The sequence below is a fragment of the Strix uralensis genome, chromosome 5 (assembly GCF_047716275.1).
Source record: "Strix uralensis isolate ZFMK-TIS-50842 chromosome 5, bStrUra1, whole genome shotgun sequence".
Taxonomy (NCBI): Eukaryota; Metazoa; Chordata; class Aves; order Strigiformes; family Strigidae; genus Strix; species Strix uralensis.
Window position 1 is genome coordinate 40,928,501 of NC_133976.1, and position 23,053 is coordinate 40,951,553.

Genomic DNA, 23,053 nt, shown 5'->3' on the forward strand with positions numbered 1-23,053 from the left:
ATCACTCTCAGGGCGTACTTTTGTCTTCACTACAGAGTGATCCTGCTGTACATAGTTCCTGTGGTAGGTAGAGCATTTAGCTCCCTAAAGCTATGTTAACATGAATCTGGACCCACAGTGTGCCTGAGGCCACATACAGGAATTATATGGCTGAAACTCACAGAATCACAGAATTGTCTAGGTTGGAAAAGACCTTGAAGATCATCCAGTCCAACCATCAACCCAACATTAACAGTTCCCAACTGCACCATATCCCTCAGCACTATGTCGACCCTACTCTTAAACATCTCCAGGGATGGGGACTCCACCACCTCCCTGGGCAGCCCATTCCAACGCCTAACAACCCCTAAAGAAATACTTCCTAATATCCAGTCTAAACCTTCCCTGGCGCAACTTGAGGCCATCCCCTCTTGTTCTATTGCTTATTACTTGGTTAAAGAGACTCATCCCCAGCTCTCTGCAACCTCCTTTCAGGTAGTTGTAGAGGGCGATGAGGTCTCCCCTCAGCCTCCTCTTCTCCAGACTAAACAACCCCAGTTCCCTCAGCCGCTCCTCGTACGACATGTGCTCCAGACCCTTCACCAGCTTTGTTGCCCTTCTTTGGACACGCTTGAGTAATTCAATGTCCTTTTTGTAGTGAGGGGCCCAAAACTGAACACAGCAATCGAGGTGCGGCCTCACCAGTGCCCTACCCTCACCAGTACAGGGGTAAGATCACTCCCCTGTCCCTTCTGGCCACGCTATTTCTGATGCAAGCCAGGATACCACTGGCCTTCTTGGCCACCTGGGCACACTGCTGGCTCATGTTCAGACGGCTGTCAATCAACACCCCCAGGTCCCTCTCTGACTGGCAGCTCTCCAGCCACTCCTCCCCAAGCCTGTAGCGTTGCTGGGGGTTGTTGTGGCCCAAGTGCAGCACCCGGCATTTGGCCTTATTGAAACTCCTACAGCTGGCCCGAGCCCATCGCTCCAGCCTGTCCAGATCTCTCTGCAGAGCCTCCCTACCCTCGAGCAGATCAACACTCCCACCCAGCTTGGTGTCATCTGCAAACTTACTGAGGGTGCACTCGATCCCCTCGTCTAGATCATCAATAAAGATGTTAAACAGGAGTGGCCCCAAAACCAAGCCCTGGGGGACACCACTCGTGACTGGCCGCCAACCGGATTTAACTCCGTTCACCACAACTCTTTGGGCCTGACCATCCAGCCAGTTTTTTACCCAGCAAAGCGTGTGCCCATCCAAGCCACGAGCAGCCAGTTTTGCCAGGAGAATGCTGTGGGAAACGGTGTCAGAGGCCTTACTAAAGTCAAGGTAGACAACATCCACAGCCTTTCCTTCATCCAATAAGTGGGTCGCCCTGTCATAGAAGGAGATCAGGTTTGTCAACTCATGTATTTCTGAATTCTCAGTGCAGTGGCTTAATCACAAGACCATTCTCTTCAATAAATTCAGCTTTTAGGAACTGAGAAAAGACATGCTGGAGTATTGTCCTTTTTACCTGTCCTCCCCTCTGCAATTGTTTGCCTTGAAGATATCCCCCCACTGACAGTGGTGACAACAACTGAATAGAGTCCTCCAGGTTTCAGGGGGTAGAAGTGATATCTGTTGGTTTCACTGGGAACAGTCTCATTTTTAATGACAACATTCTCATAAATCAGTAGCACTTGGTATGAATCTACATCTCCCAGTGCTCTTGTCCAGTTGGTGAACAAGCTGTTGGTTGATCCCTGACTTGCCACAGTCAGAGCAGTCACTTGGGCTGGCACTGCAAAGAAAAGTGTCATAATGTTACTGAGGACAAACAAAATAAACCAAAACAAAATCCCCCAAATAACCCAAGTTTAGTCACACTGAGGAAGTGCATCAAAAGAACATTCCAATTTGCAGCCAGACTCAACAGGACTAAAAATAATCTAACTGTGGACTGCTTCCTGTCTGATGGGATGTGGTCTATGGGAAACTATCTAAGGCACAGAAAGGTCTTTCACACTTTAGCACAGCTTTTCTCAGTCAGACCAAAATGATTTAAGATCAGAGAACTGGAAGAGATGGCATTTTATAAATACCAGTAAACAAAAGCCATCAATTTGGGAAATCACTTGGGTTTTTTATGAGTACTTCAAATACCGTCTGTGTCTTTCATTCTCCCTTTCCTCTCCTATTCCCTGTCTCTCATTCCTATTAAATGGCAAACTAGTTTGATGAATACCTCAGCCATAGTCATCTATACCTCAGAGAGGTGTCAGACCCTTTAATTTTGGGGGTAACTGAGGTGGATGGTTTTGGTTTTACTTTTTACGTCAGAAGATCTGTAGGATACTAACTTTTCTAGCACCAAAAGATGAATTAATTGTTAAAGAAACATAACATTTATCTAAGTATAAATTCATGAACTTAGCCAAACCAAAAAGGAAAAAGAAAGAACAAAAGGAATGTACTATCTAGCATGAATTTTACCCAAAATACTTTTTTTTTTAGACAATATTAGGTCAAACAAGGAAATACAGTTACTTCTCTCTAAGTATTTCTGCTTACACGATGAAGCACAACTGAAATAAAGAACATTAACTTTACAAAACGTGATTGCAAGCTTTATTTCTTGTTTTATATCAATTTTTTTGCACACACAGTACTGGATTAGCAATCATTAACAGAAGTCAGAAAATTGGGCACATAGCTGAAAAAAATGTAATGTTGATAAAAAAACTAAATCAAAAATCCCACCTGTTTTATAATGCTGTCATAACGTAGTAAGCTCCAACAAGACACTGAAGTGCCACATTTCTGTGCTAAAGTCATTTTTAGTGATACCTCAGGCTTCACTAGAACCTGATGAATCTGGGATGCATGTATAGACCTATTTCTCTCATTTACAGCAATATTTTGCAAGCCTAGTAAGCTGTCCTACGGCGAAGAAGATTCAGAGGTTTGGAATGCTTAATAAGACCTACATTCAAATTCACTGATATTCGTTCTTTATCACTTTGAATGCAATGTTGACACACTAGCCCTGCCTGATGTGTTTTCAAGTATTGATTCATACTAGTGAAGTGGGACACTGTAACCTTTATGCCTGAATAGGCCTCCTAAAGGGGCAGAAGGAAGTGAAATCCCAGCTATCTAATCACATAGCACAGAAATGAAAGTTTAAGTCAAACTTTTCAGGCCTTGGAAGGAGTTACAACATTTAAGTAAGGACCACTATCAAGCCATAGGCATGATTAGATTCATATACTAGCAGCTTGTTTTTCCCTGTGCTGTGCCAGACCAGAGCTACATTTTAAGACTTTGCTTGCCCTGAAGAATGCATAAGTCAAGCAGAGTAAAGCAACGCATATGGTTTAAAACTTGCACACGTGCACAAAATTAGCACCCTGCAGGGGGTGGGAACGGGACCTTCTTCGTGTCACAGTCATCATCCTAAGTAACAGATACAGATTCTGGAATCAGAAAAGCAGAGAGTGATTCAAAATACATTTTCAAGGTCACATATGTTTTGTGTCTGTCAACCTTGGAATGTTCCCTCTAAATCAACATTTTTCTGTGTGGTGGTGTGGTTTTTTTTTTTTCCAGATGATGAATGCTTTGAATCAAGGAAGTGACCTTCCTGAAGATACCCAGTGAAAAATGTTCTTATATGGAATCTTGTGCTAATATAGATTGATCAGACATGACAGAGTATTTCAGAAAACTGTTTTGCCAGGAATTACATATCCATTTCCAGAAAACCTTAAATAAATACTGCAGGATAATTGAGAGTCAGAAATGAGAGACTCAGAAACATATTCTATTCAAAAAACAAATGTAAATTCAAGACTGTTGAGATTTAGACACTGAGTTCATTCAGTTGACTACAAAACAAAGAAGGTTGTTAATGGTTAACAGAACTAAAGATTAAAATAGTTTGACAGGATGATACCTGTTCTTCCTTCCACTGAAGTCCAGTTGCTTAAAATCCCACTAATGGTAGTGACGGTAGCTGTGTATTTTCTTCCAGGTACCAAGTCAGTGAATGTGAATTCCTTAGCTTCTTTTGCAAGCCCTTTTTTAATGACAGCAAGATCCCTGTCTCCCAGTGAAACCACGTATCTGTCCCATTCCGCAACAGGGGTCATCCACATGACACTAAGTGAAGATTCATTAGCATGCTTCACACGGAGCTGGAGAACAGGCTCTGGAGCTGTAAGTACACAAATATCACAACGAGAACAGGATTTTGTAGTGAATGCTCATGCCATATCTCAAGCTGCTGTAAGGAACCTGTTCTGTAAGGCTGAAATGTGACAGCAACGAAGTATTTATAATCAAGAGGAGATTCTTTACCTGTCTCTGGGAAGCCCTTCTTACAAATCTAGCATTTGTGCTACTCTTCCAGTAAAGGGCTGTAGCAGCAGACTTCAGCAATGCATTATGGCTGTAATCTTAGGTTTAAACTTATGTCAGGATATATATTTTAGTATGAATGGAAATGCAGTGAAGTCAGTGAGTTTCCTCTTGAACTGTGCATGCTAGACAGGGACATAAAACATCTATACCATAAAACAGATCTACACCAATTTAGCTGAAACAAACAAGGATGCAAATTATAAGGTCAGAGCGACATTGATTTTGCACTGGTTCGTATCTCAGTCAAGTTGGGAGACACTTCAAACTTATGGTGGCATAGAAGAAACAATTTGATTAGTGAATTTTTGTGTGTTCATGTATGTACATGTGTATGCATGCACAGAGGGCATCTGTTAACTAATGTAGTTTCCTCATCTGATTTTATCCCTGTTATGTTGAAATACAACTCACTTTCCAAGACTATGGGTTTATGTAAGAGAAAATTAAGTCAGAATAGGGCCTAATACCTATGCTTCATAACAGGTACATTATGTACCTGACTGTGGGTCAAACACACCCTCTGCCTGCATATTATTTATTGGACCATGCTCTAATCGCTTAGCTGCGTCAATTAAAAGTAACACCATAAACTTAAATTATTTGCAATGTATATCAAAGTAAGCAAGATGAGAATGTGCCTTGCTCTGATCAAGCTGGCTAGAAGTTAAGAGAAAGCTTCAGTTCTGTAGCTTCTACTGGTCTTGCCATTGTGCAAAATGAACAAAATTAAGCCCTCAGGGAATGACAGGTAAGTGTGTACAGGAAAGGCGGGCATAAGGATGGATGAGGATGAAGTAGGGTGGCCCTATCTTACCTCACATTCTCCAGTGAGATAAGGCTCAGGCTTGAGCGTTGCCTGATACTCTTCCTCCAAGTGTTCTTTTCCTCTGAACTGCACTTATTTTGCATTCATAGAGCAGAAACATTAACAATTATACTGCAATTATTTCTCATGTTTGAAGCAATCAGATGTGGCTTTGACTAACATGCTGCAAAAGAATTCCACTCATGTCCCTGCAGTGTATATGGATTTCCTTTGGAAAGGCTGACTTGAACAGACTAACCCCATTTTATTTCTGGAGCACAGGAACAAGAACTGGGATGTTATGGAACAGGCATACTAAGATACACCTCAGCCAGCTTTGGTTAATGCCGTTGATACTCTTTATACAGGCTGGCAAGGAAATCAGTTTGCCACTGAAATAGTGATGAACAATGCAGGAGGATCTATATTGCTCTCTTTAAGAACTATATAGGGTGCCTACAATCAGCTAAAAAATATAACAGCGAAATGTTGTACATGTAGTCTGATGCCTCAGTCATGACAGAATGGTGATAAAATTACCCAAACTTTCACTAACAAAACTTTTACCACAAAAATAACCCTTGAAGTTTTCACAGGACTGCTAAAAATAATTATTTCTGTTGTTTACAAGGGAGCTCCTTTTTACTGTATTAATAGTGAAATTCATCTGCGGATTCCCAAGTGCTTTTTCTGTCCACAGAGCCCAGATGAACATTTTTCACTTTCACACTTCCTGGATGAGCATGCTGACCTGTTCTCCCCGTGCAGCTAGTCTTGCTCTGCAAATCGCCACTCTCCACAATGACGTCCACGTTGTACTGCCTCCCCGGGATGAGGCCCACGTCGCGGATGAGGTACTCGGTGGTGTCCTTCTCGAGGGTGGTGTTGAGCACCAGGGCCGAGCTGTTCCACAGGAGCAGGCGGTACCTCTCCCAGTCTCCCGCAGGGGGCAGCCAGTTCACTCGCAGAGACCTCAGCCAGCCACCACCACCGGCTTTCAGCTCAGAAACTTTCTGGGGAACTGAAATACAGAGATTGAGAGAGTAATTCTGAAGTGGGTTATTTCTGGTAAGACGTAACCGCTCACTGGCAAAACCTGTCTCGCAGCACAGCTATTGTAGAAGTACCTGGATCACAGAATCACAGAATCATTCTGACCCTTGGGATCATTGAGTCCAACCATCAGCCCTACTCTACAAAGTTCTCCCCTACACCATATCCCCCAACATCTCATCTAAACGACCCTTAAACACATCCAGGGATGGAGGTATCTTGTTACAAAGGCTGGAATTCATTTTAAAGAATGAAAATTTTTACTCTTCCCCACAGAAACCACTCACTTTTTCACTGTTGGTTTCTGACATCAGAAATGGGGAACCCTTCTTAAGGTAGACAAAATCTCCCCCATGCACTTCTTGGATGCATCTTCCAATTTTCAGTTAGCTTCCCCTTTTTTTCCTGGACTTAAGTTCACTTAGAAACTGTCAACCAATTTTTCAAAGCTAAGGCCAAAACTTCAACTGCTATGGGCCAAATTCTGGTCTCAGCAGCAGAAATGCAAAATCTGATGGCTTCTTCCACAAAGGCCTTGTATGTCCTAGTCCCTCCCAGCTGTAAGGCACTACGGTTCAAACTGAGGTCCATTACAGTATCCACTTCATCCTGTCCTCCACTTCAAGGGTCCTGAATTTACATGCTCAACCTTCCTGCCCTACTGCTGCAGGTCACACTGGATCGCTGAAGCTTTTCTGATTTTCATAGAATAATTAAATATTAACTGCACCAAGCAGAGACTGGAGGACAGATGCAGATCCATAGGTTAGGATACCTATAGCTTAGTGTTAAGATACTCGGAAATCAGCATTGCAGCCCTGAGACCATCAGCAAGTATTAACTGTAAACTACAAGGCTAGAATCGTGCTCTCACGTTTTCTCTGGCTTAGTTAATATTTAATTGCTCAGTACCTAGCAAAGGATTGAGAGATTTCTACCAGCACCACAAAATACTTACCAGTTTCACTTCCCACAGGCATAGCTGGGTACCAAATCTAGATCTCCCACATGCCAGTGAGTATGGGAGATGTGCTTCAATTGCTGAGTGCATAAAAGCACACAGTGTTTTGTTCGGACGCGTGGATGTACTTACATCATAACAGATAAAGTTCAGCCTTGTCAGACTGGCTAGACATCATTACACCCTTACGGTACAAAGTTTCAGTCCCTGAGATGTCCATATTCCTCGCCACAATATTCCTCAGCAGGTTCTGCTGCTGTAGGCACCCTCTCAATACTCAGCAATGTAGATTATGTTCTTAGGCACCCGGCTCACTCTGCAAGTTACAGAGGGATCCTAGGAGTCTAACCCCTTCAGCATCTATAGACCTGATGGCCTGGATTTACAAATTTGTCTTTAGGCCACAAAGCTTCTGCTGAAGTAACTCTGTTTTCAAAGCTCTTGGTATCTATGGAAAAGTCAAGGAAAGGAACTGCACAAGATCAGCATCCTTGGAAATGGGACTTCTAGATCCCCAACTTTGAAAGTACTGGGTCTAGGTGACAAATTTGGGGATCAGTGGTTTGAGTAAGGGCCTGAAACTCTCCCTTCAGATAGGAATGGTAACTTAAAGGTCTTTAATGGTAGGCTAGACCAACAAAAAAGACATGCATGTAACCAGTCCAGCTTTTTACTTACTGGACATGAAAGGCTTTCAGGTCTCTTCCAGCCTGCACTGAGAATGGGGTAACAGCTAAATATGTCAAGAACATGCCTTTCACATGAGATGTTTAGCTGTAGATGATAAATATTCTCTAAAATAAATACTCTGCTCTCTCTCTCACACCCACACATTTTATATTTTCTGGCTCTGAGTCTACCAACAATATATATATATATTCTTCACCCACTTATATATTTTTTTCCCCTCTAAATTCTGCCTGGGCTAGGCTGATGTGGAGAACATGACACACCTTTGTGGCCAGTAATGCTGTGGGAGAATTATGCCAAGACTTTCCAGGTTTAGAATTCATACAAGAGATACCTGAAAGAAAATTATACTTCTGAAAGAAGATAAACAAAACATAACCCAGCTCTACCCAGGCTGCCACATACCTTCCTTAATCCACACTGCTGGTAGTAAAGAAAGCCAAGACCTAATCTTTTCCTATTTGTAGATTTGTGTCTGGAACAAGGGATAACATTAAACCTTGCAAAATTACTTAAAAATCCGTTAACATTTTGATTACATGCATACTTCCCCATAATGTAACTCATTTCATGTACTATGCTGAGTTGAATTCAAGATAACAAAGTTGGTCAGAAGTGCAGTAGTGTGGAACAGTTTTGTAACAGACTCACCCAACTCTAAGGTCCAAAATGCATTATTGTTTCCTGCTCCCAAACTATGCTGGAACTGCTTTTGGCTGCCAGATTAACTGTTGCCAGAGAGTCAGGAAGGGGTACTCCCGCAATAATACAGTGCTCTTTATCTTATTTTGCCTGGAATCCAAATCATCTTCTCTCCTACAATGATTTTCTACAAGGCCAGTGTAGGCAAAATAGCATTGGTTACAATGTTCTTACTGAAGCAGAAGACTTACATGTCCTGCCAGTTGCCATCCGATCAGTAAACAGTTCACCACTGATTGTGCGGGCAATAACCTGATAAAGGCGTCCTGGAGTTAGCTTGTCAAAGTGAGTCTCTGTGACCGGTGGCTGTAGAGTTTTGACTTCTTTAACTGATCCGAGATGAGACAGGGTGATATTATAGAAATTGAGGTTTCCTGAAGGTCTTCTCCACTTAACTTTTAAAGCATCTAAGCTGTCATCGTTAGTCACCGTCAAATCTAAGACTTCAGCTGGGGCTAAAAAAAGAAAATAAGAAAGAGAATAAAATACTTCTACCATAGAACATATAAGACCTGCTACCACCAAACTGTGATAGTTAAGTTTTGCTTTTGAATAGTTATATGAGAGGGAGTATGAATGACTGTGCCTTAACAGTGAAAGGGTAAAGTCTGGTCACAGTGAAACTGAACCCAGCCCTGTTTAAGATACTCTGCTGCTGAGAGTGACACCTTTTACAATGTCCACTCTTGTTTCACAGAATAGAGAATCTGTTAGCCATGTTGGCACTCACACCACTCATTTGGACTACAAAACAGACCAGGCATGTGCTCCTAAGAGCAGAGATGCCTGCTTACATTTTGGTAAACACTGCAGCATCACTGAAGCTATGCCAGTGTAGAAGGGGTTGAAATCAGACCTTTTTATTCAAATGTTCCACCAAAAGAAGCCACCTCCAGTATCTTCACTTCTCAGGCTTGGGGCACACTAGATACTGAAATGGAGGACCATGCTGCAAGCTACATGGAGTGCTTTTATGTTCTCAGAAAACCTGTGAGATTTAAAATTTCTGCACTCCATAACAGCAAGAAAGAAAAAACTCTGAAGAAATAAAATGAAACAAGAGTATAACCCCCAGAACAGCCAGTGCTAGGTGACAACAGCACTCATCTGTGTGCCCTAGACGTCACAATATTGGTCACTTAATAATTAAATTATTAAATTACATGGTGAGATTGCTGTAGGAGAAACTGCACCTTATGTTTTCCAGAAATTAAGAAAAGCAAAGCCATGACCATGTTTTTGCTTATATGAGTGTTTTAGCCATTGGACTCTAGTAGGACGTCACCTTATCTTTCTCTCTATGACCACAGAACTCTATCCTGAAAAATCTTCCTGAAAAAATATTCCTTTCTAAAACTCTGGTTCTGTGAATCAATACTTCTCTGTGGAAAAAAAAAAAACCAAACCAACATTCAATTTTAAAGTTCTTAACCTGCTGTACATTTTTTTTTCCACTTCCTTTTTCAGAAGTGTAGCTATTTTGCAATCCAGAGAAAAAAGTCACAGAAAATATTTTTTTGCAAAACTCACAAGCTCTACATCTCCCGTTCAGCTAAGCAAGAATCATGGAGTTAAACCATCTTCAGTACTATGAAATAACCAGACTACCAACTGCCTCAATTCGCTGAAGTTCACACAGGAGTCATATGAACCTCTTTCACAGATATGAGGTGATACTAAGGCACTTGAGCTCAGATTGCTAATACCTAACTTTACATGTTTAATGGAGCTGCTGACATTAAGCAGTACAGCTAAGTTAGCTGAAGACACCCTACCAGCTAATTTAGCCACTAACTTTGCTGCAGTGCTAACTTAGGGAGCTAAACAAGCTTATGGTGTCTCTAACTCCCTCTATAGCCTTTGGAAACACCTGCCAAGGGTAATTCAGCCACTGAAGTCTGGGAATATACATCTGGAACACGAATCATTTATTATTCTGAAATATGTGCTGTAATATTATTAGATTATGGCCTCAGCTTCTTGTTCTGTTGTGACGAATTCTGAAATCATACCTGTCCTGACTGTTTGAAAACTGCTGCTTTCCAATCCTGCAGCCTGAGTTACGATAGTGAGGTTATACAGGCGACCCGCTGTAAGTCCTGAAAAAGTGTAGGAGGTCAGAGGGTCTTCTTGGTCAATCTCATGAATGGGGACATGATTATCCAGTAACACCAGCCTATAACGATCCACGTGCCCGGAGCCAGGAGACCATGAAGCATGGATAGTGTCTGTCTTGACACTGACCTGAATATTTTTCACGGGGGATGGCACTGTTGGAATAAAAAACACATGTTTAAGGCCTAACGGTTTTCTCAACAATTTCAGCAATTTTGAACAGATTTACTTTCAAAATATGTTGAGTTTCTTTAGGAAACGAAACCCCAAATTTATGTCCAAATACACCATAACAACATGCCTCCATTCTTAGCAAACAACTCTTTATGTTAGTCAGAGATTCATGTTTTGTTTATTTCTACTTATAATCAATAGATACTTACATATAGAGAGATACATATCTATCTTGCCAGGTAGAAGAATTATATATATTTGTTAGTTTCAAAATGCAGAACTGCAAAATTCCATTAAGTGGTTTTATTTAGATGAACTAATATAAAACAAGTCCTACCAGTAGATCCACTTATGTGAAGTTCCGGGGTACTCTTATTTCCAGCAACTGCACTGAGGACAATGTTGTATTTATTCCCAGGGATGAGACTGGAAAAAGTATTTTCTGTTTTTGAAATTCTTCCTGGTATGGAGACTTCTTGTATCTTTTTATTATCGTGATCAGATAATACTAGGTTATACAAGTCCACCTTTCCTGAGGAAGGCTCCCACTGAACCTGCAAGCTTGTGAGTGTAGTTTTTTCCTTATTAATTTCAAAACGAGGTGGTGGTAAGGGATCTGTAGTTTTAAAAAAGCAGAAAACATAAACTAGCATTTCTTGCATTGGGATTGTCTGAAGTTTTACACAGCAGCACAAAAAACCTTTGAAAACTCTCCTTTTATCATCATGATGCTGCCAATGGTTTTCAAAAAGTGTTTCTCTTTCCATTTATAAACACTGTATCATTGAAATCTGTCTGCAAGGCAGTCCTGCAGAATTCAGAAATGTTACTTGTGCTTATGTGTATACACTCACTCACACACACACGTAGAAAAACAGTCCCAGTTGTGGATGTATATAACAAGCTTGGAAATCTGCTGATAGTAAAACTGTAACAACTTTAATAAGAAACAGCAAACATGAAAACTCAGCAAATTACACTGAATGCCTCAGTGTAATGTAGCTTTATAGATACAGTGGTACCAGTGGCTTTCATTTCCTACCACTCATGCTAAACACTTTTATCACTAATGGGCATGAGCATTTATACAATTTTAAGGGCAACAATCCTTTGTTTTTAGTATTAACTTCAACCACTTCAAACAGATTCCAATAGAGTATGCTTCTGCTCTGCTATAGTATTGTTCATACAAATTTTAAAAACCCCAAACAGCCACTGGATAAACTTTTAGGAACTATATTTAATTGGGGCTATTTCTCTGAGAACTTCTCAGCATTCATTACGCTGTTTATTAAGGAGCTCTCAGTAAAATCACCTGTAAAATACAATACACTTTAAAGGGATGGCAAACACTGACCAAAACAAAAGACTCTGGTTGCTTGTATTCTCCAGGTGCATTTCATCACTCACAAGACTTCATGCAAATCAAAAGAAATGCATTACATGTTGATATACTATGGTATTGACATTTATGTCTCCCAATAAGGTTAAGCAATTGCATATTAAAAAGGTATTGTAAAACAACCCAAAGCAGCAAAATCAAGCATTCACAAGTTGGGGAGTTAAAGAATAAAGGTTTCCCAACAATTTAACAACTAGATTTGTCTTCCACACAAGTACACTCTGTGCTACTCTTGCCTAGCATCAGACAGGGAGTGTATGGTGCATCCAGGCTGAGAACTGAGGTCTGCACACGAATAGTGCCTTAAACACAGAAGACTAAGACTGTTTTTCCAATGCAGTCATTGCTGCCTGGTTCCCTGAACAGGCAGACAAAAGAGTGTGAGATCACATAATTAAAAACTGCACCGTAAAGACTAAAAGGACAAAGTCAAACCTACCCCCACCCTATGAATACAGCAGTAGGAGTATCATGGGGTACTAGCCTTTAAGCTGTTTTTTCTTCAAAGCCTGGATGGTGCAGAGGGTTTAATCGCTTCTTACAAAGCTCTGCTGAGAACATACTGGTGCTAGGTTTTGGTGGTATGCTCTGTCAACCAACTATGTTAGGAATTCCAAGGGACTCTCTCCCTCCTTGGAGACATTCAAAAGCTGTCTGGACATGGTCCTAGGCAACTGGCTCTACATGGCCCTGCTTGAGCAGGGGGCTTCGACCAGATGACCTCCAGAGGTCCCTTCCAACTGCAATCAGCCTGTGACTCTCTGAAAAATACTGTGTCCCTTTGAACCCAGGTCTCTGCTTAAATTCAGATTCTTGTTTTGGACTACAGACACACTAGTGCTCTTCAGAAAGAGATGAAAATTAAATTAACAAAATCAATAAATAAAAATTACTACCTTTTTTCCTGACCTCTTTTTTAAAGGCCAAACTAACTCTGCTTAAATCTGAAAAAAAAACCCAAACAAAAAAAACCAAAACCCTCAAGTCAAAGACCAAGCATATCAAACTTCAGGCCAAATAGTTAAAACTTCACCCAGTTACAGCAATTGAAACAGGAGGTTTTAATGAAAAGTGTCAGGAAATCTTAACAATGGGCTTGACTACCAGCTCCACCTATAATATATACTAAGCCATTAAAGACTATTATGTTGGCAGAAGTGAATAGTGGGGGTATAATCTTGTTCCTTGAAGGCAATTGTTCTAATCAGAAAGGTCAAACTTTGGGAGTCAGAAATAAATTCCAGCACTATATATGGTCAGATGCACAGCCAGCTGAAAAAGTTTTAAGTTGACTGATATCAAGAGAACAGTCTTGATAACTGTCAAGAAGTTTAAGTCTCTCTCTGACAAAGTCAGGATAAGGTTGACTGCTCATTAGTCCTGCAACAGTAATCAACATTGTAATCTGCATTATTTGCCAAATTCTACAAAATATGACATCTACATTTTTAGAAGTGCTTATACTGTCCTGGGTAATCTGTCTTCTAAGGTGCATTAGCAACGAAAAGAGTTGCGTGCCTAGAAGGTGAAGTTCAGAAATTCAGACTTTATCTAATCTATCTGGTCCAGAAAACAAAACACTCAGTGCTTTGTACATCCGCTAGAACAAAGGAACAATGAGATTGGGAAGTGCCTGGGCTGAAAGAGCCCTGGATGGAAACAAACACTTAAAAAGCCATTTACATTGTTATACAAGTCTCTGCTGGCAACGATACAACCTGATATATCACAGAAATAAAATATTTTCACAAAGATATTTTTATACCATTTGATACTATATGAATTAATGTCTCTTGATCTACAAAGGAATCTTCCAGAAGACTTAATGTTGTTTGAATTACACTGCACCTCCATTTTCACTTTTTAGGAAAAGGATATGCTTTGTGTGCACAGCTGCTACAGATACATTTTATAGAAACGACAGATAGAGTTATGTCCAATCCCAATGACATGACTCCCAAATATAGCCTGTAAGCACAGAAACACCTCTGCCTTATGAAGGAGAAAAAAAATAACAAGACATAAGAGCCCAGGACTGAGTAATGGGGAATTCCTTCCAGTCTCAGCCATCTTCCTACCAAATTATCAATTTTTTTTCCTAGTTCTCCCTATCATAAACCAGTAACCTACTCTTCTGAAGATTAAAGAGGCTTGATTTCATTGTCCTTATCAAGCACAAATATCCATTTCTTTGGGATGATATGCAACCTAGAAAATCTTTAAAACGTGTTGATTTATCTTCTTCTTGTACTCTGCCTTTTGAGATGATGATCATAACCATTACATGATTATGGATGATAGGATTATACAGCCTATAGTCACAGCCATGTCACAGTAGCTGTTCCTACAGATGGCTAATAAATCAGAATTGTCCCAAATAATTTGAAATTTACAGGAGTGAACACATGACCAAGCCATGCTGCTGGCATTACATAGTTACAAACTACAATGGAAAATTACTCTACCACTCTGCATCTTAGAAGGTAGAATTTTTAAACTCTTTTCATTCAAATATTTAGCAATTTTTATGACAAAAATGTATTTACCTGTTAGTTCTCTCAGTACAGGTGGCTTGGATTACACAGTAACATAATATATCACTGCAATATTTCTGTAGAAAACAATGCTGAAAATGGCATTTATAAGCCTATTTTAGAAGATATATTTGAAAGCTGGGGAATGGCCAAGTTGTTTCTCATGGGTCTCAAGACGAGTATTTCAAATCTGAATTTCAATTCAGAACTGAAATTCATAAATTTAACTGTAATTTGGATCTGCTCATATACTACTGTTTTTCACTAGAATTTTAATTAAAGACCTAGTCATTCACTGAAAATACACTACCGAAATACAGAGTTATGCTGGTGCATGGACATTTGGACAATTCAGAACTTAAAAAGTATTTTATCTGAAATCAAGAAAGACAGATCCTTACCATCTTTTGTCATAGAGTAGCTCTCAGTCACAGAAATAGTTTTACTGAGAACAATAAAGAAGATAACATGAAAGGACTAACAGGTGCACGTGTTGTCCCAACTTTACAATGTCAAGCATGCTGACTAGTTGTATGGTTTTATATGCTGTTTTATGTATTCATAAAACACAACAAATGGTAAATTAATATGTGAAATAAATATACTAGCAACTGTAATCTCAGGTTTGCAGTGGAAAATTTATCTGTAGCTCGGAGCTGATAAATGGTGTTATCAGCTTTTTCTTCATTTCCTATTCTACCGAAATAGCATAATGGCCAACATTGTGTTTGCGTTTGCATGCCTGTGTATACCTGGCTTATATAGTGCATGTGTAATTGTATTTTCCATCCTTTTGGAGGACCTATTTTAGTTCTGCTCTAGAGGATTAAATACTTGCCATTTTAAATTGATAACCCATATATCAAAATTTCTTGAGTAAAGAGACTCCACCTTAGTGGATTAGTGCAAATTATTGTACCAGTATTCCATACTTTATTAGATTTCAGATCTATGTATCCGCAAGTGAAATAGAAGCTGCTTCTCTACTCAAAGATTCACAAAGGGTCTGGTGTTACTTGAGAGTTGATGCAGTGTTGGTGAGCTGCACACTCACTCTATTGGAATATCGAACTTGCAAACAACATAGACTTAACTCATTGTCATAACTGTGATTTTAAGGTGACATTAAATACTTGAAAGGCTACATTAAGTTAGGGATTTGGTCCTCTCCAAGCCTTCACATTACAACTGCAACTACAGTATGCATTATTAATCACTTTCACCTTAAGTCCTTAGTCAGAACAGATCACACTCAAAATTTAATAAAATGTGTTGGATTTTATGGGCCTAGCTACTCCACTATTTTGTACAAGAAACATGATGAGAACTGAACTCAGGAATGAGCACATGAAAATTTTAACAGGATTGAATATGAGCAAAAAGTTAATTTCTGAACTAGGTTTACAAACAAATCTGCCACTTTCTCTGTCTACATTTATAGTATCAAGACAATACAGCTGGCATTCCTCTCACTTAACTTCAACCATCTAAACTTCAAGTGCCTGGTTTACCATAGGTTCCTCCGTTTATAGTCAGTGGAGAAAGCTGGGCACCTCCAAAGGACAGCTTAGCCCATCCTTCTTATACAAAAAGCTCAGGAAGGGAACCGCACTGAGTACCAAGGTCAGACATCGTATTTTTAGATGGCCCATGATAGCTCAGTTCCATTACCATTCAAATCAGTGGGAATTTTGTTTATAATATGGCTGAAAATATTCCTCATACTTTCATATTCACAGGATAGCTTCCAGGAACACATGCCTATGGACATTCAGGCTCAGCAGATCGTAAAACAAAACTACTGACATCAAGTTACAAAGGAACAGGTTAAAAACAGCTTCCAGAAAACTGGTTTAAAATGCTGCCCCTAGTGGAAACATACAGAGGAATAATCCTCCCTCATTCTGCATTGGAATGCATTGTATTGACAGTACAACATGGTTGTTGACAGGCATAACAAACCCTATATATTCTTTAGAAAAAAAACCCGACAAATTTTGGAGCTAACTGTGTATTTTGTACACTATCAAGCAATGCAACTGATGTGATTGAATCAAGGGAAGCAAGGAACCATGGAGCAATTCGAGCAGCTATCTTTGCAAGAAACCTCCACGGTTCCTCCACTCTTGTATTTCATGCTTTTGACTGATCTCTGCTATCCAAAGTTCAAACATAAACCTCACTTCAACTATGGTCCACTAATTTGCAGCATTTCAAATTAAACTTAAATTGGTCTTTTCACTCTGATGTCAGCTACATAATATGACTATAATGAGCAGTTGCTTCCAATCGCTTTTATCTTACAGTCTTGCAAAATCTATTTACTGATAAAAAAAGTCATAAATTACATGTACAAGCTACTGTCTGGATGATTATGCATTAACCAAAATGCGATCTAAAGTGGTATCTTTTTCTCTCCTTGTACGCAGGTGTTCAATAATAGATCTCTAGTATTCAGTAATGATGGTGACTTATACCTCACTCTGGCAATGGTTGATTTATTCTTTCAATTTTCAAATTACAAGTCATCAATATTAAAAACAGTTAGCATGATGCATGACACAGATTTAAATCACTGTTTGCATAGAAACCATTACTCATTTTTACTAAGTGACATGACTTGTGCTTAATGAATAGCTATTGCACCAGAAGACTTGTCACTAGACTTATTTTTAACTTGAGTTACCAAACCAATTAATGGAGGGTATTTAGTGCATTTCTATCGTTAATGCAGGAAAAAGAGTCTAACAGTAAACGACGTCTCTGAACTGGTAACTGTTAAGTATTTGGCTGCTGTAATCTTCAATAATAATACTGCAACGTACGTCTCCAAAACTAACACTTTAGGAGCAAATCAGGGAGGCATTTAATGATGGACCTCATTTAAGACATCTCTCTTTTGAGTCTTGTGTTACCACCATTAAGAGGTTGGACAATACTATATTTCATCATCTTTAAAAAGACACTAATACAGGTAGAAAGAGTCCAGTTCTGTCACTGCAGCCAGTAGCTCTATGTCATTCATTGCTTCACAGCCGAGTTGCTCACACGCACGCACAAACACATATGCAGAAAGGGGGCTTTCCTTGGCAGCGCTCTGGCAGGCTGCTGGAACGTTTTTACAGCCAGTCATGGATGTGACACACAGTTGTGCTCTGCACACAACTCTACATCATAACACCTCACTGGTTGTATTCAAGGAAAACATACAAGCAAGAAGTTTCAGCCTTAATTTCTGACTTTTAGACTCTGGTTAGACAGAATAAAAGTACAGAAATAGGCTGAAAAAGTAAGTTATCCTTGAACAGGATCTACTGGCCGTGAAATAGACTGTATTTTAAACACAGTAAATTAGCTGTCACCTGAGGAACTACGAAGCCAATAGGTTTACATGAGCACAAAGGATGTTATGCGCTACTACTTCTGAAAGCGTTCTGCTGGACGGCAGCTTAAGGGAGCGGCTGAAATGTGCTCCCATCACTAACTGAATCTCCTCACAGCACCTTCTCCTTTCAAGCCTGCTGGGTTAACTTTTGGCAGCAGTTATTTCTGGCAGCGAGGTAAAGCGAACTCGAGCGTTCAGCAAACACCGCAGGTTTACAGCGGCTGTAGGTGCATCGCCCTCCTCCCCTTACAGCCAGTCGAAGCACGGGGACGGGAAGGAAAACCCCGGCGTCCCTCCCCGCGCACCTTCCGCGCCCTCCGCCCGTACCTGTCCGCACGGAGATGTTGACAGCCTCCCCGTCGGCGAGCGGCTGGACGCGGAGGCGGTACCAGGTCCCGGCCTCCAGGCCCCGCAGGGTGCAGCCGTAGGAGCCGTTGCCCGTGGGGGCGGGCTGGCAGCCAGCCGCCTCCCCGTCCTCGGAGCTGCCGCTCAGGCTGAAGTTGCAGGCGCGGCCCGCGGCGCTCCAGCGCAGCCGGACGCTCTGCCCGGCGACGTGCCGCTCCGTCAGGTTGGCGCTGCATCCCGCCGCCTCCCCCGGCGCGGCCTGCGGACAGCGGGGAAAGCTCTGACAGACCCGCCGGGCTCCGCCAGCCGCCGGTGCCCCCCCGGGCTCACCCCGCCCCGCCAACCCCGTCCCCGCTGCGCGCCGTGCCGGTGCAGGGCAAACCCGCCTGGGCCCCCCCGGGCTCGGCTGGGACCTTCGAGGGCCGACCCCGCGCCGCCACTCCCGGCCGCTCCCTCACCTTGGTCAGGGCCAGCGCCGTCCACAGGGCGAATCCCGCTCCATAGCTCAGCATCGCCGACAGGTTTTAACCCCGAAAACCCTCGCGGGGAGGGGAAGGGGGGACGGGAGGCGGCGGGGGTGGGTGCGGGGTGGGGTTGGGGGGTACGAAAGGAGCGAAGTGGCGGCGGCGGGCCCCGGGGGCCCCCCGCTCCCCGCCGGGCTCCGCGCGGCGGCCGCCGAGCCCTCTGCCGGGCCGCCCGCTGGTTGCATGCGCGCGGGGCTGCCCCGGCCGCCTCGCCGCCTCCCGGCCACCGGGGTGGGGGGGTGGGGTGGGGGGGCTGCCCGCCGCCCGCCCGCGGCTGAGGAGGAGCGGAGGAGGCGGGGGCGGCGGCCGCCGCTTCCCACGCTGCCATTCTGACCCGGGCTGACTCTCCCGGAGCCCTTCCCGCCGACTTCCGCAATCAAGAGGCGATTTCCTCGCGTCTCGCTGCTGGGGGCGAAGCGCGGCGACCCGGGACCTGCCGCCCCCCGGGTCCTGGGGGCGCGGGGAGGGCGGCGGGCGGCTGGTCCCGGGGTGCCGCCCCTCGCTTCTTGCGGGTCCCACCTTCCTCCCGGCTCCTCTCCCACCCCGCCTCCCTTCCTTCCTCGCCGCCTCCTCCCCATGTCGGCTTCTCCCCCGGGGCGTCTCTCCCCGTGCTCCTCCTGGCTCATGGGGGCCCCTCGGCCCCTCAGGCGGTGCCGTTGTTGGTGGGGGGTGGCAGCACTTCACTTGACGCTGCCTTGCCTTGCCTCATGGCTGCCGTGCCTCGCAACCGCCTCTCCTCACATCAGCCTCACCGCATGCCTGCCTTGCCTCATGTCTGTCTTGCCTTGCGTCTGCCTCGCCTCATGGCTGCCTCGTCTCATGCTTGACTCGCCTCACGCCCTCCTCGCCTTACGCCTGCCTTGCCTCATGGCCGCCTTGCCGTGTGTGCCCCTTCTCCTCATGACTGCCACCCCTCATGGCCACCTCACCTCGTGCCTGCTTCGCCTCACGTCTGTCTTGCTTCATGATCACCTCACCTCACATGCCTGCATCTCCTCATGCCTGCCACCCCTTACCCCCACCCCGTCTCCTGGCCCACCCTTCTCTTGGCCTCAGCCATCATTAAACCGCCATTCCAGCCCCTGTGTCTCAAACACTGACATTTTTAGCGGTTAGCCGCGGACCACCAAGGCCTCCGTCCTCTCCCTGGCCCTGCGACACCACAACTGGAGGTGTTGCAGCATGGAGACTCCCTGCAGAGCCCAACACCGAGCTGCTGCCCACAGCTCCGCGTGCCGGTGGAGGAGCAGCCTGTCTGTCAGCAGCCAGGTTATCTCAGCTCTTTGTTTTGTTCCGCATCAACTTGTGTCCTTGAAACAATTCCTTCTCACATCCCTTGAATAACTCACAAGCTAAAATTACACCACGGAAAGCAAGACAGTCTCCCTGTTTTCAGACTGCACCAAACAAGCTGTGCGCAACTCCAAATTGGCTGCAGCCACGGCACAGCTCTGTTTCTGTTGTGTGCCCATTTCCTTCTTGTTTAGGTTCCAGACTCTTAAAACCCATATATATGTGTATATGTGGTGGGGTGAGGGAGAAGAAACATAGCTAGAAGTGTTTTGGACCTTCAGATACTCAAATAGACAATAACCTAGCAGTCACGGGGTAAATTCGAGATTGCATAAAGGGGGAGGAATTTGGCATTTACTTTCTTCAGTGGGAATGGCACTTTTCTGCATCTTTCTGTACTGCATGATGCACATGGGATTTTAACTTTTAAAAGCAGCATCTCAAGGAAATTCAACACCATCTCTGTTTCACTTTTGCCCCATTTTAGGGAGAAAAAGGTGCTACAGTGTACAGATGGTGCTATGTTGTCTGCCTTTTAGCGGAGCTGCTGCTGCTGCAGGATTTTTCTGGGCATCAGCCTGTCAAACAAGCTACAAGTGTCTGAAAAACCTTAGCTCTTGTTCTTCCGTTCAGAAACCAAAGGTCTGAGCGCTTGTGAGTGGTACCTGCACCTATGGAAAGCTCCATCTGTCCCAGTGAAGCTCCATGCCTGGTCCTAGGCACATGGCACTGACAGCATTGGGCTTTACTCTGCAAAGCTCGGGATGATTAATAACTTTATGAACATCACCGTAAGTGATGATATAAATATGTATTGATTATTATGCCATTCTTGAGCCCATTGCAGAACAAGTTCTCCCTTGGAAGAGATGTTTTACATACTTCACGCAAAAGGAGGGACTGTGTCCCAAAGAGCTAGTACAGTGATAAACAAACCATCAATGGAAAACACAAGGTGTTAGACCTAAACGGGCACTAAAATGACATAGGTATCTTGTTTATAAAGATAAATTTATCTTTAGATGATCATGCTTTTTGGACCTAATGGCATAAACCACACTAATATTTTTCCAGCACTGGAGAAGAGCAAATCTGAAGGCTTACCGGGATGTTTAGATTACTTCAAACCCCTCTCTGAAAATGACAATATTTGGAGTAACCCACCTTTTCTTGAAAAGTGGAGCTCACATTGTAAGGATTTTTGAAAACATCCATAATCTGAATTTGTAGGGAAGATATAATTCAGATATGTAGGTGTAAGTTATTAAGTAGATGTAATATGTGAAATGAAAAAAACCCACAACAGTGCAAACTCACAAAGTTCAGGACAGAAACTGAACCTCCCACAAATAAAATTTAAAGACTCTTGGAAATGTTTGTCTGTCTTCCAGCTTACATAAGATAATGTGTGGAGAAAAGGGATGTTGCAGCTTCCCAGCAGTGCCCATAATTTAGAAGTTCCTACTTTATTACTCTTACTCTTGCTATCGTAAAATCTTTAAAACTACCTTTTTGTATTGGTAGGAAAGTACCGTTTTATTAAGGGTTTTGAGACTTCCTTCTGTACGTTATTCATCACAAAGCTGCTGTAAGGGCAAGGTCTGACACAGATGTCTATGCAGCACTGGAATAAAACAGGAGGGGGTCCATCATTCACTGGTGGCAATACGTTTATATAGAATAGCCAACAAAATACAAGTAATTATTTCCAGGCTGGTATTGAATAAATGGGCTTTTAGCAAATCAGCAGTCACACAGCCTTTAACACTTACTGATCTGTGTGGCAAGCCAAGAAACTAATTAAAAAAGAAAAAAAAACAAACCACGAACTGGAAGTGAGTTTTGGGAGTGGCCGGACGTGTCTCTAATAGCAGGCTCCAAAGTCCCTTTCAGACACTTTCCCAAGGTTTCCTGACTTTTCTTTTAACACCAACATTTCTCTCTGTCTCTCTAATCAAGAGGAAATGGGCTTTGCATAGCTTTTGTCATGGTTTGAAAGTGCAAGCTGCAGTTTTACTTGAAATCCAAGGCTGCTGTAAACCAAACATTTTGTTCGATTGAAGTGTCACCATTGTCCCCCCCAAAATGGGTATGCTCGCAGCCAAATAACATCAAGGCTTTACTTCTACAAACAAGAGGACCTAGACCTAGCCTGGGCAAATGCAGTTCATAGAAGGTATTGTCTTCCTAACAATACTCAGTGCTTACTTAGTCTATGTGTTTTCAAAGTATCATGTTAAATCTAGTTAATCCTTTAAACATCCCTGCTAGTTTGACAAAAATGTTTCTAACTCCACTCTAAAGACAGGGAAACAGAGATGGAGGCCAGAGATTTAAAGTTTATGTATCTAAATTGGTGTCTCTAGATTCAAATGTCCAGACCCGGCTGGAGGCTCTAAGGGATGAATGCTTAAAGTGCTTATCATCAGGATTCTGGTTTGAAAGCTTTGATCTAAGCAACTTGCTCAGTGCAAATCATGTGAATGGGAGGTGAACTGAGGTAGGAACACAGGAGACAGCAGCTTCCATTCAGATGGTGCCATTTCTTTAGCACTGGCGGGATTATTTAGTAGGAATGCTGGAGGCAGTTTGAGTAATACCAGATTATATAGGACATTTCCATTTGGAGGAGGCAAGTATTCTGTGCAGGAGGTATCCAAAGGGACAGAGGGCATGGGGAAAT

The 23,053-nt window shown here is 42.7% G+C and overlaps 1 protein-coding gene across 3 annotated transcripts in view; it reads right to left on the reverse strand.

The window, feature by feature from the left end:
* Nucleotides 1-23,053, reverse strand: part of PTPRB (protein tyrosine phosphatase receptor type B) — a 66,368-nt gene that overhangs the window by 31,477 nt on the left and 11,838 nt on the right. For 2 of the 3 annotated variants that reach the window (XM_074870569.1, XM_074870568.1), the window contains exons 4-10: nt 18,536-18,812; nt 11,225-11,503; nt 10,611-10,868; nt 8,790-9,053; nt 5,944-6,213; nt 3,921-4,181; nt 1,500-1,766 (exon numbers count right to left, since the gene is read on the reverse strand). In XM_074870569.1, coding sequence (XP_074726670.1) covers nt 1,500-1,766; nt 3,921-4,181; nt 5,944-6,213; nt 8,790-9,053; nt 10,611-10,868; nt 11,225-11,503; nt 18,536-18,812 — 1,876 coding nt within the window. Of the gene's footprint in view, nt 1-1,499; nt 1,767-3,920; nt 4,182-5,943; nt 6,214-8,789; nt 9,054-10,610; nt 10,869-11,224; nt 11,504-18,535; nt 18,813-19,011; nt 19,185-23,053 lie in introns of those variants that run through there. The other variant, XM_074870570.1, reaches the window with a different exon arrangement.